Source organism: Canis lupus, chromosome 9, assembly GCF_011100685.1.
Source record: "Canis lupus familiaris isolate Mischka breed German Shepherd chromosome 9, alternate assembly UU_Cfam_GSD_1.0, whole genome shotgun sequence".
Taxonomy (NCBI): domain Eukaryota; kingdom Metazoa; phylum Chordata; class Mammalia; order Carnivora; family Canidae; genus Canis; species Canis lupus.
This window is the reverse complement of record NC_049230.1, coordinates 1,521,587-1,535,264: the sequence shown is the minus strand read 5'-3', so window position 1 is coordinate 1,535,264 and position 13,678 is coordinate 1,521,587. Positions and strand designations below refer to the sequence as shown.

Genomic DNA, 13,678 nt, shown 5'->3' with positions numbered 1-13,678 from the left:
CGACAGGCCACGTGGTGCCGGCTGCGCGCCGGAGCTGGAGCGGAAAGGCCGGCGGGCGGGCGGGGCCGGAGCGAGTGGCAGCGCTCGCTGGCTGGCTGCCCTGGCAGCGTGCCTGGCTGCTAGTTTGACTGGGTGCCAGCTGGCTCCCCGCGTGCCGGGGCCTGTTTCTCTGCCGTGTGTGTTCGGAGAGAAGGGGGGTGAGGCGGGCGGGGGGCACGCGACACGGCCGGAGAGCGGGGGCCGCAGGCACGGTGGGCTGCCTGGGCGGGCCGCCTACGGGCTGGCTCCCACCCTCCGCCCCTCCTCCCACCGCCCCGGGCCGCCGGGTGCCAGGTGCCCCCCCTGACCTGCGGCGGGCCAGGTGGCTGGAGCCCCGTGGGGAGGGCAGGGAGGCCGGGCGGGCAGCGTGGGGGGGGGGCCCAGGCGGCGACCCCCCGGTGCCAGGCGGGACTCGCCCCGGCCCGTGGTGCGCCCAGCTCGGCATCTGGGGGGCAGCTGCCGGAGCAAGGGTCCAGGCTCGCTGCCTCCCTGGCGGAGCTGCTGGGGTACAGGGGAGCATCCGCGGAGCCGGAGGAGCCGCCCCGGAACATCTGGCCTGGGGCAGGGACCGAGAGTGCAGCCCCAGACTCCCGGCCTCCTCGCCCGCCCAAGTGAAGGGTCCTGCCCGCAGCTGGACGTTCCCCGCTGAGGCTGAGGGTGGGAGTGGGCAGCGGAACTGGCCCAGGCAGGGGTGAGCCGGTGTCCAGCCTGCCTGCCCTGGGTGGGTCGGAGCAGGGGCAGGGGCTGGGGGGGCACAGCACAGCTGGTCCCATTGTCATCGAGCCTGGCCCCTCTCTGCCCGCCCCACCCCCAGCTGCCGGCTGGGGCTGGGACCACCCACAGGGCCAGTGAAAGGGGATTCTGTTCCTGGGGGCTCAGCTGGGGAGGGGTGGGCCCGGCCGCTGTGCACCGCGGGCTCCTTGCGCTCTGTCGTGCCACCTGAAGGGGGCGCCTCCGGGGCAGCAGCGCCCGCGGCATCCCCGGCCTGGGGCCCCCGCGGGCATCGGCTGCTTCTCCATCCGGGCCAGGCCAGCCCCGGTGCTCCCTGCTGCGCCCAGCACCCTCAGCTTCCCCACATGCTGCCTCTCTGCCCCCTCGGTCCCCCCTCGGGGACTTCTGGGAGGGAGCCAGAGGCTGTGGGAGGGACAGCACCCGCCGCCTCCCAGCCCTCCAAGGCCATCCTGCCTCCTGCAGCGTCGTGGTCCAGAACTGTCTAGAGGAGCTGTCGGAGGTGGGTCTCTGCCCTGGACCCCCGGACCCCCCCAGGCCCAGTCAGCTCCACCCCCTCTCTCCTGCCTCAGTGTCCCCCGCAGCTCAGACCTTCTGGGACTCTGCCCCTACCACTGCTGGTGATGGCCGTCCTGGTGCCCCCGCCCTGAGCCGGGCATAGATGCCTGCCCTGCCTCCCTGACCCCTGCCCGTGCCGGAAGGAAGGGGGTGGCTCGTGGGGACAGCTGGCCGCTCTGAGATCTGCCGAGGGTCCCGTGTGGGGAGGATCCCGACACAGACATCAGGGCTGCCTTGCCGGGTAGGCCGCATGTGGCCAGCAGAAGGCCGTCTCCTGGGGATCCCGGCTCCCTCCAGACCCTCCTTGGGCCTTCCCTGACCCCTCCCCTCCTGGCGCCCGCAGCCACTGGCTGCCTTGGCCCACCCTCCCACCAGGGTCCCAGTCTGCAGTGTCCCCTGCCCTGCTGTTGGGCCTGACCCTCCTGCGCCTTCGCCTGGTCGCTGGGGCGCAGGTCCCAGCCAGATGGCTGTGAGGCAGGTCCCCGGGCGGAGTGGGGGGCTCTACCCGGCCCTGGCTCATTCCTGAGGCCACGGCTGCCCTGAGGCCAGGACGCCCGGGCCAGTCACTGGCTTGAGGTCAGGCCGGGGACAGACCTGTGGTGCCCAGACCTGGGGCATTTCGTCCTGGCCCAGGGATGGCACCTGCCTTGTCTACCTGTCTGAGTGGCACCAGGGTACTGGGCGGCTCTTCACCCCGTTTCATAGGGCAGAGGAAGGGTGGCTTCCATTCCAGAGCTCCTGACCGGGAGGCTGTCCACTCCTCCCCTTCCAGCTGCCCCAGGACGCGTCCCTGAAACCCTGTCTCCCTCCACCTCCCTCGTGTCGGGGGGAGGTACCCCCTTTCCAGCTCTTGCTGGTCCCCGTGCCAGACCATCAGCCAGGCTCTTGGTCGGTGTTGGGGCCCCCTTGGCACCCAGGCCGGGGTGCCCGCAGCAAGGCCTCTGCCCGCACCCAGGTGGCCGTGGGGAGTCAGGGCCGTGCTGGCCCAGGCCCAAAGCCCTACACCTTGTGAGGTCATCTGCAGGGCTCGGGAGCCGTGGCAGCTTGGCCTCACCAGCACCCCTCGCAGCCTTGCTTACTCTGTGTGCCCGCCGCCCTTACAGAAGAGCCCCCGACCCTGTGTGACACGGTTGGAGCGCTGCCTCCTGGCCAGCAGGTGCCGGGCGGGGGCCTCCTTGAGCACGGCCACTCCCCGCTGGCCTGTCCCCCGGAGCAGCTGCCCACTGCTCCAGGGCCCTTGGTGCCGTCCTGGGCTGACGTCTGCAGCGGGAGCGAGTCTGGGCCAGGGAGAGGTCCCTGTGTCACCTCCCAGGCCCGTCTGCAGCCCGGCTTGTGACCCCAGAGCCCCAGGATTGCCCAGGCCCAATGACCAGCAGGTGGCGGCCCCTGGCACAGAGCTTCCTAGTAGCCACAGGTGCGCTGTGGGATGTCAGTGAAGGTCTTGGGGGTCACGCTGGTTTGCCCCCCAGCTCTCAGCTCTGAGGTTCTATTGCCTTTCCCGGCAAGAGGCCTGCGGCTTCTGCGTTCTGGGCAGCCCGGGCCTCACTCCTCCCCGCGAGCGCGTGCCAGGAGTCCGGGACTGTCCACGAGGTGCCTGGACCCCCTGGCCGGAGCCTGGCCCCATCCCCCGGGCCTCAGCCCTGCTCTGCGCCTGCGCCCTGGGCGGTGGGGGCGGCATGTGTGCATGGGGCATCGTGACCCACGGCTTGGCAGGTGCACTGAAAGGGCCACCATGTGCCCAGCTGCAGGAGGCTGAAGCGAGGGCACCCCCTCCCACAGGAGGGCTCACTCGGCTCCCCCCAGCGCTCGGGGGCGGTCCTGGGAGCTGCCTGAAAGCCCAGCCTGGACACCCGGGGTCTAACCACCAGGTGTGAGGGGCCTACGGACAGGGCCAGGGAGGACACGGGGAGGGGGCTGGGGCCAAGGAGGCTCCCGGCGGAGGCTAGCCCAGGGATGCGCAGGTCCTGCCCGCCGGCCGCCCGGCCCTCCCCTTCCCGGGGCAGACGTGATTAGTCAGTCACGCAGGGCTGCACGGGGACGCAGCCCCAGGACCTCTCCTAACCCAGCACCCGGTGGTCACTACCACTGAGTAGACTCGTGTGTCACAGTGACCCCCCTGACCTCCTGGCAGGGGCTTCACGCAGGAGAGCCAGGGGCGGGGGCCATTGGTCCAGGGCCGCTCCTCCTAGGGGCCTCCGTGGGTCATCGTGGGACCCGTCAGGGCCAGCAGGCGTGGGGGGGCCTGCGGGGGCTCCGTCTGGAGGGTCTGACCCTTGCTGAAGCCCCAAGACTGGGCCTGGCCCCGAGGACACGGGGCCTTGATTGGTCAGACGGGCCGTCGGGCCGTCGAGGTCCTCAGAGCCTGCCCCCTGTGCCCCGCCGGCCCTGTGGCCACGCAGTGGAGAGCTGCTTCGGGGAGCGGTGCTGGGATGGAGCCTCCAGAAGCGCTCACCGAGCGCCGTGGGCTGTGGGCCTGGGCTGGGGTCCTCTGGCTGGGCACTCCCCACCCCCAGCCCTGGGCTCCTGAGAGCCCCAGGACAGTGCCCAGCGCCCCCCAGGAGGGTGGTCCCTGGGAGGGTCTGGCCCGGGGCGGTGGGGGAGTACGGCAGGGAGACCCGGAGCGGGGAGGTGCCGCGGGCTGGGTGGAGGGCACACATGGGGTGCAGGGGGCCCCGAGTGGCTGCGGGCCCGCCCCTCCTTCCTCTGTGGCTGGGAGGCTTGCAGCAGGACCCTTGCAGGCACCCACGTCCTCACTGCAGTGTCGGGAGAAGCCCCTCCCTCCAATGCGCCCGTCTTCGAGGCTATGTCCCCTGTAGGGTGCCCCTGCCTTTCTTCCTGTCCCCCCTGTCCCCTGGCTGGGCAGGGCTGCCCACTGCCTCGTCTCCTGCTGCCCACATTCCCACCTGCACCCCTGACCTTCCCGGGCAGCCAGCACAGGCCCAGAGGATGCCAGGAGGGGTTGCTCTGTGTGGTCAGCTTGCTGCCCAGCGGCCCAGGGACCCGGTGGTGCTGCTCCTGCCCAGCCCCTGACTGTTCATCCCAGCCATCGGGTGATGGCGTAGACCCTTTGTCCCCTCTTGTCACTTATGTCATGGGATTAGCCTGAGTCTCCTGGCAACTCACAGGGTGTCCACGGTGAAATGTCCACTGAGGCCCGGGGCCCCTCTTCGCAGCTGGGCCAGGCCCTCTGGGGCCGTCAGGGCAGCGGGAGCCCAGGGACAGCCTAGCCTCCCCACCGTTGGCCGTTGCTTTACGCACACTTGCCACCTGTCACTTCGGGCGGGCACAGTAACCTCCAGGGTCTGGGGAGGGGCTCTGGGCCCGGGTCCCTGGGTGTCCAGCTGCCCCCCGCCACGGCTCCAGCCCCACAGCCACCACGCCATCGCCCCTCGAGCACCCGGCCTCGGGTCCTGGCCCTGGCAGCCCTGGCTCAGAACAGCTGCTGCGGTTCGTAAAATCATTTTTTATTCAGTTCAGAGAGGAAGGGATCTTTTTGTGTCTGGGTGGGGAGGCCCCCCATCCCCTTCCTCCCCCACCCCGGCCCATGCCCTTTCTGCTGCTTCCTTCTCATCTGTCCCCAGCTTCCTCCCCTCAGCCCGTATTCCTGTCTGAGGTCTCCGAGGGTGGGGCCTCGGGTTGGGCAGGGGCCCCCTGCGCCCCCAGCAGACCCAGGCCACCATCACAGGTTCAGGAACAGGACAGGGACACGCCGAGCCGGCACCCTGACACTGCCCCCCCGACCCGGCCGGGTGCTGAAGGCCTAACCCCCAAGGGGGCGGGTGGGCGGCGGGCCCGGACCTCCCGAGGGGTCACGGCAGGAGGGGGGCGTCCACGCCCGGGAAACGGGTTCTGGGAAGGAGGAATTTACAGACTTCTGTTTACCAAAACGAGGCCCCGTAAAACATTTAACAGCAGCCAATTAAAAGGGGACAGCTGTGGCGGTTTAGCCCCCCCAGCACACACAGGCCTCGGCCCCCCCACCCGGCGGCTCCCGGCCCCGTCCGGCTCTCAGCTTTTGTCAAGTCTTCCAGGAGCTGAGTTTAATCTAGGCAGCAGCTGTTCCAGATGCGTCTCCGCACACAAACCAGGCCAGTTGGCCAGGCTCTGCGGACCCAGCCCTGCCCTCAGCAGGAGGGGCTGCAGGGGGACGGGCCGGGTGGTGCCTGGCACCTTTCCCGAGCCCTCCGAGCCCTCCGAGGTGCCCGGGGATGTGAGCCCTGCACGGGGAGGCATCTCGGGCCCTCTGGGGCCCCCACATGGGGTTCCTAGGAGCCCGTGGGACCCGGGACACGTCCTGCGTTGCTCACCTCTCGGGGAGGGACTCGCTGCTTCACCGCCCACCCGCTGGGCCAGGGAACATCAGACGGCATCCTAGGGTCTGAATGGCAGCCTGCTCCTGAGGGACCCCGGGGTGCCCCCCGCTCGCCGCTGAGGCCGCGTGCCAAGCTTTGCCCCCGTAGCTCCGTTCTTGACCTCTGAGCTGAGTTCCCCATGGTGGTTCCCCCCTTAGCCTCCCCGGCCCCTGATGCTTCCAGTGGGCTCCAGGCTCCCCCACGCACCTGCAGCCGCCCCCCAGCGCTGAGAGCGAGCCCAGGCCCCACCGCTCCACCCCACCCACGGGCCGCCTCGGCGTCCAGGCAGGCCAGTCTCAGGCCATGAGCCAACACCCCAGGCCCTCGGAGGACGGGAGGGGGGGACGGGGGGGGGCGGGGGGCAGGCCCGACCTGTGGTGCTGACCCTGCCCCTTCTGCAGCACCGTTCCCCTTGGGATGCTCACCAGCTCACAGGAATGTTTGCTTCTGTCGTAAACGGAGTGTGCAGAACGGTTACTGAGCAGGATGGAACGGAGCTCTCTGCTTCAGGGCTTGTCAGGACCCCGCTGTGACCCCCTGCGAGGGGGTGCTTGTGCCCCTGCCCCCCGGCCTGTGGCTCCCGGCTCGGCTGTGACAGGCCCTCCCACGCTGGCCTTGGGACTGGGCCTGGCCTCGCTCCCCTCCCAGGACTGCTGTGCGGGGCCCTGCACGAGCGCCTCCCTGTCCCCGTCCCTGTGGCCGCCGCTCCCTGGGGAAACCCCTGGATTGCTGCTCCCTCTTCACAGCCAAGGCCGCCCAGAAGGATGGGAGGCTGCGCCCAGGGGCCGGTCGCTCTTGGGACAGTCGTGGGGCCCCCAAGAGAAACTCCTACAGAGCCCGTTCTCCGTGGAGAGAAAGTTGAGGGCATTAGCTCAACGCACGCGTCTTGCAGTGAGACTGCGTCCTGCCCGCCACAGCCCCGCTGGCTCCCCGGCTGCCCCGGCTCTGGGTGCCACCTCCTGCCCTCCCTGCGGGGCCGGGTCGGAAGGACCAGCACGAAGGGCCTCCTTCAGGTGGCTGGGGGCCCTGCGGCCGGCCCGGACGCCGTGTGTCCATCCCTTCTGGGGCAGCGTGTGTGTCCCAGGTGGCTGGCGTCCCTGTGTTGGGCAGGGCCAGGCCCCCAGAGGGACAGAGAAGGGCTGGCCTGGCATGACTCAGAGGCTCCAGGGAGGGTCTCGGGCCGGGGGCCAGCTCGCCCTGCAGATCTCAGGCACCGAGGAGGCCCGGCCAGTGCGGAGCCACGCCGCCTGCAGCCTCCAGCAGGACGGGGCTGCCCAGTCACCCGGGTGCCTGCTGGGTGATGCAGTCCAGGGTGGCATCTGGCCCCGGCTGTCCTGGCTGGGGTGGAGCCCATGCCGCCAGGGCCTCTGTCCAGCGTGTGCGTCTGCGACGTCCCCATCCTCCCAGAGCCGCTTTGTTGCCCTGCCTTGGAGCTCCCGCGCCGAGTGCTGCTGGGGGGACCACAGGCCCCCTCCTCCATCCTCCGTCCTCCCCTCTCCCAGCCCATCAGCAATTCAATTTGTGCCGCACCAGAGGGATGGTGTTAGTCGAGTCAGAGTTAATATGATGTATTGATGGGTTCCCACCGGCGGGCTGCACACCAGGCTCTGCGGGGCATCGCTCCGGGGCCGCCCGCTGCGTCCCACCTCCCCGGGGTCTGGGCGGCTGTGGGCCTGGGCCTCAGAGGTGCCTCTGCAGCCAGTCCCCTTGCTTCCCCAGCTCCAGGGTACCCCAGATTTTCGGGGAGTCTGGCATCCACCTTTCTACCCATGAGCCACTTGGATCACCATGGAAACAGCAATGTTCTCTATGGGCAACATCGTTTCTATGGAACCCAAAAAGGCAAGTGCTGGCTTGGGGCTGCGCTGGGGTCTGGGGCGCAGGGGCATCCTGGAGGGTGGGGCTGGGCAGGGCGGGGTGCTTCGGGGGCGCTGCGTCATGGCAGCCAGCCTGGGCAGGCCTCCCCGCGGGTCTCAGGTCACAGCAGGGTAGGGACTGGGGGAGACTGAGCCTGCTTCTCAGGCTCTAGGAGGACGGAAACTCCCAGCACGTGGCCAAGAGGCAGGTTATGTGCTGGGGCCAGGTGAGCACGCCGAAGACACAGCCACGCTGCTTGGACCTCTCCGGCGGCAGCGGAAGCACCTCCAGTAACCGCGGCCCCGAGAGGTGGCGCCCAGCTCCCCCAGTGCCTAGCCTTGCCCCGCACACCTGACTGCTGTCCCCGACTGCCTGGGCAGCTCCGAGGGAAGATGCCGCCGGGCAGGGGTCGGGGAGGCCCCCACTGCACCTCGGGGCTTCAGGTCAGACAGGGCTGCAGGCGGCGTGGGGGCAGCGATGTGTCCCGGCGGACAGGGCCTCCAGGAGGTGTCCTCGGAGAAGGGTGCTGAGGTCATTTGCTCGAGAGAAGCAGGGATGAAGATGTATGCACGTGCGTGCTCTCTCGTGCACACTCTCTCGTGCAGAGGCCCAGCCTCCGGGGCGTGGAGCCCATCCAGGAGCCCAGGGGGTGCAGCCGCCTGGAGATGGGACAGGCGCGGGGAGTTCCTGGAGGCCTTAGTACCCGCCCCCCCTTCTCACCGACCTTTCCTGGGTGGAGCGACATCTCATTTGGGTTTTAGAAAGGTCTCTCTGGGGTGGCTCCTGGGAGACGGGCAGGGAGGCTGTTGGGAGGGGGACTGAATTGGGACACGGGGCCCCATGGAGAGTGTGGAGGGGACACGAGGGTCGAGAGGTCCCAGATGACCTGCACCCGAGGCCAGGCTGTGGGAGGGGACACACCATCCAGACACACCTGGTGGGGGTCAGGGCCAGGGGGCACGGAGCTGCCCTGGGTGAGGAGGGTCGTGAGGGCAGACGCAGCTCAGGGGAGCCCCAAGGAGCCCTGAGGCAGAGACTCTCTGTGGGGGCAGAGGGGGAGCCCACAAAGCACCCGCGGGGCTTGGGCCGTGGACAGGACACTAGGCAGGGCTTCGGGAGGTAGTGGTCAGATCAGAGGGGTCTCCAGGAAGGAGGGGGACCCCAGCGAGGCGGTTTTGGGGGTGAGCCGACGACCAGCACGTCCTCCAGCCCTCTCTCCCAACCAGCCTGCCCCCCTGCTGTGTCTTGCACCCCTGGGCCTGGTCGGGCAGCCGAGAGCCCTGGCCTTGACCCAGCCCAGGACCGGCGCCCGGGCCGCTGCCGACAGGACTGCGCCTGCGGCTGAGAAGCCCCCCGCCCCCCTGCTGCCCAGCGGACAGCCGCCCCCAGGCCACAGGCTGAGCCCCCCCAAACGCCCGCGCATGCAGCCGCTCTGACAGCGTTTGTCAGGGGTGAGAACCCAACCGGGTGAAGCAGCAACGGAGCCCGCCTGCAGCCGGGGGGCTGGGGGTCACTGGCGGCCTTGTAGTTCCGTGTTGCGGTGGGGTCCCATCCAAGAACATTTGGGTTTCGGAAACCCAGCTAATTAGGGTTCACCCAGGATCCCCTCTTCCCCCTTGTTTTAATTAGCAGGAAATTGATGAGGAACTTACGCGGCTGAGGACGGTTTTACAAGTTCCAAATGTTCCTTTGTTCCCCGCCGCGTGCCCCTCTGGGCTCCAGGCCCTCACGCAGCCCGTCTGCCACCCCAGCTGGGCGTCGGGGGGTGGCCCCCAGGGCCCCAGACACGGGAACCCCGCCCTAGCTTTGGGAGCAGTGGGCGTCCCGGGGCCGTCCGGAGAAGGGCTTGCCCCAGGCTGGGCCCATCTGGGGAAGCTGGGGGTACACCCACCACCCACCCGCTGGGAGGGGCCCAGAGCTTCAGGGACGTGGGGAGCCGATGGGCTCGGCATAGGGGCTGCCCACTGGGGCCGCTTCCTCTTGCTTCTCTGTGCCGCCGTCGCTGGAGCCCCAGCCCGAGGGCCCCATTACCACGCAGGGCAGCTGGGGGCCTCCGTGGGGCCTCCACACCCACCCATCCTCAGGCGTGGCTCACTGTCTCCTGAGGTTGTCTCAGCACTTCCCGGGGCCTGGTCAGGTGCGGCCCTCAGCGCCTGGCCCCCATCACCGGGCTCTCCCGCAGCGCCCCGGGTATCACGGTGTCTGGCCGCACATCGTGGGCGCCACCGCCCGCTTTGCCAGCCAGCATCCTGCCCCGCGTGGCGGGGGGCCGGGGTGGGGGAGAGGACTCACTGCCCCAGACCTCCAGCTCCCGTGCTGGTCAGTGCACGCGGCCACCTGTCCCGCCTGCCCTCCCCCAACCACCGAGGCGCAGGGCGGGGGCTCCCCTGGGAGCTGCACACAGTCAGAACTTTCCGGGGGGGGGGGCGATGACTTAATGTCTACTGGGCGCGGAGCTTCCGTTGGAACGATGCTAGAGTTCTGGGGACGGGTGGTGTTGGGGTTGCACGGTGGGATGTGAGCCAGGCCACATGCTGACGGTGCACGTGACGTCGCGGGTAAACCTCCCGGAGCGGGTAACCTCGGGGCCCCGGTGGCTGGCCACGTGGACGGGCTCCTGGGCGCGTGTCACGGGGGAGGCGGACCTCTCCGGCCGCCCCGGCCCGCCAGTGACCTCGGTTCTCTCGCACGCAGATAACTTCTACCTGCCCCCGCAGCCCACCCTCCTGCCTGCCAACCACAACTTCCCCAGCGTGGCCCGGGCCGCCCCCGGCCACCCCATCGGCTCCTGCAGCCGGGACCGAGGCGAGGCCGGCCCCCTGCAGAAGGGCGCCAAGGACTTCGACCGCTTCCTCCTGGGCAGAGAGAAGGCCGGCAAGGCGGCGGACGGCAAGGAGAGGCCGGCGGCCGAGGACGAGGGCGGCAAGGAGCGGCACAAGCCCGTGCTGCCCATGCCGGCCGACGGCCACTGCAGGGAGGGCGGCGCCGCACCCCGGGGAGCCTGCGAGGGCCGCCCCAAGCACCTGGCCTCCTGCCTCCTCAACACGAAGGTGCTCAACGGCGAGATGGGCAAGGCGGCGCTGGCCAGCTGCGCGGGCGGCGTGCTGGTGCGGCCCGGCGTGGGCGGCGCGGCCCCGGGGCGCTGCTCCAAGGAGGCGGCGGGGCCCGCGGAGCCCGGGCCGGCCTTCAGCGAGTGCCTGGAGCGGCGGCAGATGCTGCACCACGCCGTGGCCTACACGGTGCCGTCCGGCCTGCCCGCCGGGCCGCCCCCGCCCCTCAGCACAGCCGCCAGCTCCTTCCCCTGCTTGCAGCTGCACGCGGGCCCGGACGGGTTGTGCCCGCTGCAGGACAAAGTCCCCCGGGACCTGAAGGCCAGCGGGCCCACCTTCGTGCCTTCCGTGGGACACCTGGCCGACAAGAGCCGCCCCTTCCAGGCCGCCGAGGCGTGTGCCGTGGCGGGTGAGGGCACGGACCGGCACCTGGATGCGGCCCTGGCCCCCGAGCACACCGTGCCCTACGGGGTCTCCTATGCCCACCTGAAGGCCGAGGGCAAGGGCGAGCGGCGGCCTGGTGGCTTCGAGGCCACCCTCAACCCCCGGCTGAAGGGCCTGGAGTATCTCAACAGCTCGGGCCCCGAGACCTCCTTCTCCGGGCTCCCCAAAGGCGGTCTGGACAAAAGCGGCTACTTCGAGCTGCCCGGCCACTCGCAGGACTGTGCCCGGCCGAGTCACCAGGACCCGCTGGGTGGGAAGGTCACCCAGGCCTGCTGCACTTTAGATAAAACCGCCAGCAAGGAGACACCCTCGGGTCCCCCTGGGGCGCAGAAGGTGGCCCGGATCCGGCATCAGCAGCACTTGGCGACCCCCGAGGTGGAGCCCGGGGGCGGCGGGTCTGAAGCCAAGCGCAAGTCCCTGGAGCTGGCGTCTCTGGGCTACGGCGGGCCCCACCTGCCCCCGTGGAGCATCCAGTCAGGCCAGGGCACCGCCATGGCCATTGGCGAGGAGCGCAAGGGTGGCGCCTACCTGGACCCCTTCAGCGGCAGCCTGCAGCAGGCCGCCCTCCTGCCGCAGGACCTGCCCGCGCCCCCTGATGAGGTCTCAGCCATGAAGAACCTGCTCAAGTACAGCAACCAGGCCCTGGTCGTTGGGCAGAAGGCGCCCTTCGTGGGCCTGGGCAGCCTCAAGGCCAGCTGTGCCCAGCAGGATATGAAGTTCCCAGCGTCCAAGGGCCCAGCCCAGGTCCCCAGTGAGGCAGAGAGGCCCGACTGCGCCCGAAGCCGGGAGCATGACACCCCGCACAGTGACGCGGAAGTGAGGCAGCCACCCGTGGGCATCGCGGTGGCCTTGTCCCGGCAGAAGGACCCGGTGAGCCGGCCGGAGACGGCCTATGGCACCAACGCCGGACGCCAGGGCCGTGCAGCCCCTGCCTTCAAAGGTAGGCCTCTCTGCAGGGAAGGGGTGGGGAGTGCAGCCTGCCCACCCTCGGGTGCCCGTCTGGCGTTTGCCGGGACCAGGCTCTCCCCACGTGCGCGGTCCTGACCTGCCCGCCCCCTATCCCTTGAAGCCACGGATCCCCCACACCTGTCTTCGGCAGGACCCCCACGGCCCACAGGGCAGGAGACCCTCCCTCGGGCCATCAGCCCCCTTGGCTCAGAGCAAGGCCCCTGCTCGCCATCCCCGCGGGCTCCCGGTTATCCCAACCCCCATCCCTTCATCCCCTACCATGTAGCAGGCGGTCCGCCCCGTGCCACCCACACGCTGGACCTGGAGGCCGAGGAGGAGAGGGCACGTCTGTCTGAGGAGCGCCTAGGGCTCACCGGCCGGGATCTGCTGCTGCAGTAAGAAGAGGGAGCTCCGGCCATCGGGGCTTGGCCGTGTGGGATGAAGTGGCCGGGACATCAGGCTTTGTGGACTCACCTGGGCGGCGCTGTGCCCCCCGACCCCTGGGGGTTGCTGGGGTTTGTGCTGGTGTCGGGGTCAGGGGTGCTCTGCGGACTTTGCCTCTGCTGTCAGGGCCGCTGCTGGGCGGGCATCCCCACCACAGAGGCCTGCCTGACCCCGGGGCATCCCCGAGACCCTGCAGGCCCCTCTCCTTCCAGGGCTGGTGTGGACAGGCCAGGGTCGGGGAGGTGGGTGGGCGGCCGGGCGGCCGAGCTGAGCCCCCTCCACCCCCGTGATGCACAGAGACAACAAAGACCGCCTGGAGTTTGCCCGGATCCACCCCCCGGGCAGCTGCCCTGGAGACCTGGCCCCTCATCTCATGATCGCCAGCGGCTCCTCCCTGCAAAGCAGCCAGCTGGGCGGGGACCCAGCCTCCCACGCGCACCCTGCCCACCCTCCCTGGCTGCCCCGCACCCGCAGCCCCTCCTTATGGATGGGGGGACATTCCTACGGTCAGTGCTCCGCGCGCAGGGGGGCTGCCAGTGGGCATGGGGCAGGGCACCCTCCCTGGCTGACCCCCCTCAGCCTGGCGCGGGGGGCCCAGGAGCACGGGTCCGCACACTGCCTTACTGCTGTGCCCCATGTCCCCAGGCCTTGGGCACCCCGCCCTGCACCAGAACCTGCCCCCAGGCTTCACCACCTCCGTCCCCGGCTCCATGCCCTCGGTCTTCCCCCTGTCCCAGGACAGCCCTGCACAGCTGGTCATCCTGCCCTCAGAGCCCACACCCCATACCACCCCCCACGCGCTTGGTAAGAGCCTCCTGTGGCTGGGGTGTCAGAAGTGGGTCTGAGGGAGGGATCGGGGCAGCGAGGCTGGCCCTGGGGTCAGGGCTGGGGTCCCCGTCCTCGCTGGGGTCCTCACTGGGTCTGACGGCTCCTCTGGCCTTGTCCGCAGCTGACGTCATGGACCAGGCCTCGCTGTGGCCGCCCATGTATGGGAGCCGGGGCCCCGCCTCCCACGTGCAGCACCCAGGCCAGCTCCCCGTGTACTCCCGGTCCCAGCTCCTGCGGCAGCAAGAGCTCTATGCCCTGCAGCAGAAGCAGCAGCAGCAACAGCAGCAGCAACGGGCAGGCCCCGTCCAGGTACCCCCCAGGCCGCAGCCAGCTGGGATCCGGGGCATGCTCCCCATGCCCCGCTGCAGCCTGGCCTGGCCCAGGAGCCCCCCCACCGTGGGATGCCCTGAGCAGGGGCCGGCCGGCTGA

At 70.1% G+C, this 13,678-nt stretch overlaps 1 protein-coding gene across 1 annotated transcript in view; it reads left to right on the top strand.

The window, feature by feature from the left end:
- The window catches only part of BAHCC1 (BAH domain and coiled-coil containing 1), a 55,642-nt gene that overhangs the window by 23,976 nt on the left and 17,988 nt on the right, over positions 1-13,678 (top strand). The window contains exons 3-8 of the mRNA XM_038546333.1: positions 7,398-7,520; positions 10,230-11,969; positions 12,264-12,372; positions 12,719-12,927; positions 13,067-13,225; positions 13,371-13,558. Of these exons, the coding sequence (XP_038402261.1) occupies positions 7,398-7,520; positions 10,230-11,969; positions 12,264-12,372; positions 12,719-12,927; positions 13,067-13,225; positions 13,371-13,558 (2,528 nt within the window). The remainder of the gene's footprint in view (positions 1-7,397; positions 7,521-10,229; positions 11,970-12,263; positions 12,373-12,718; positions 12,928-13,066; positions 13,226-13,370; positions 13,559-13,678) is intronic.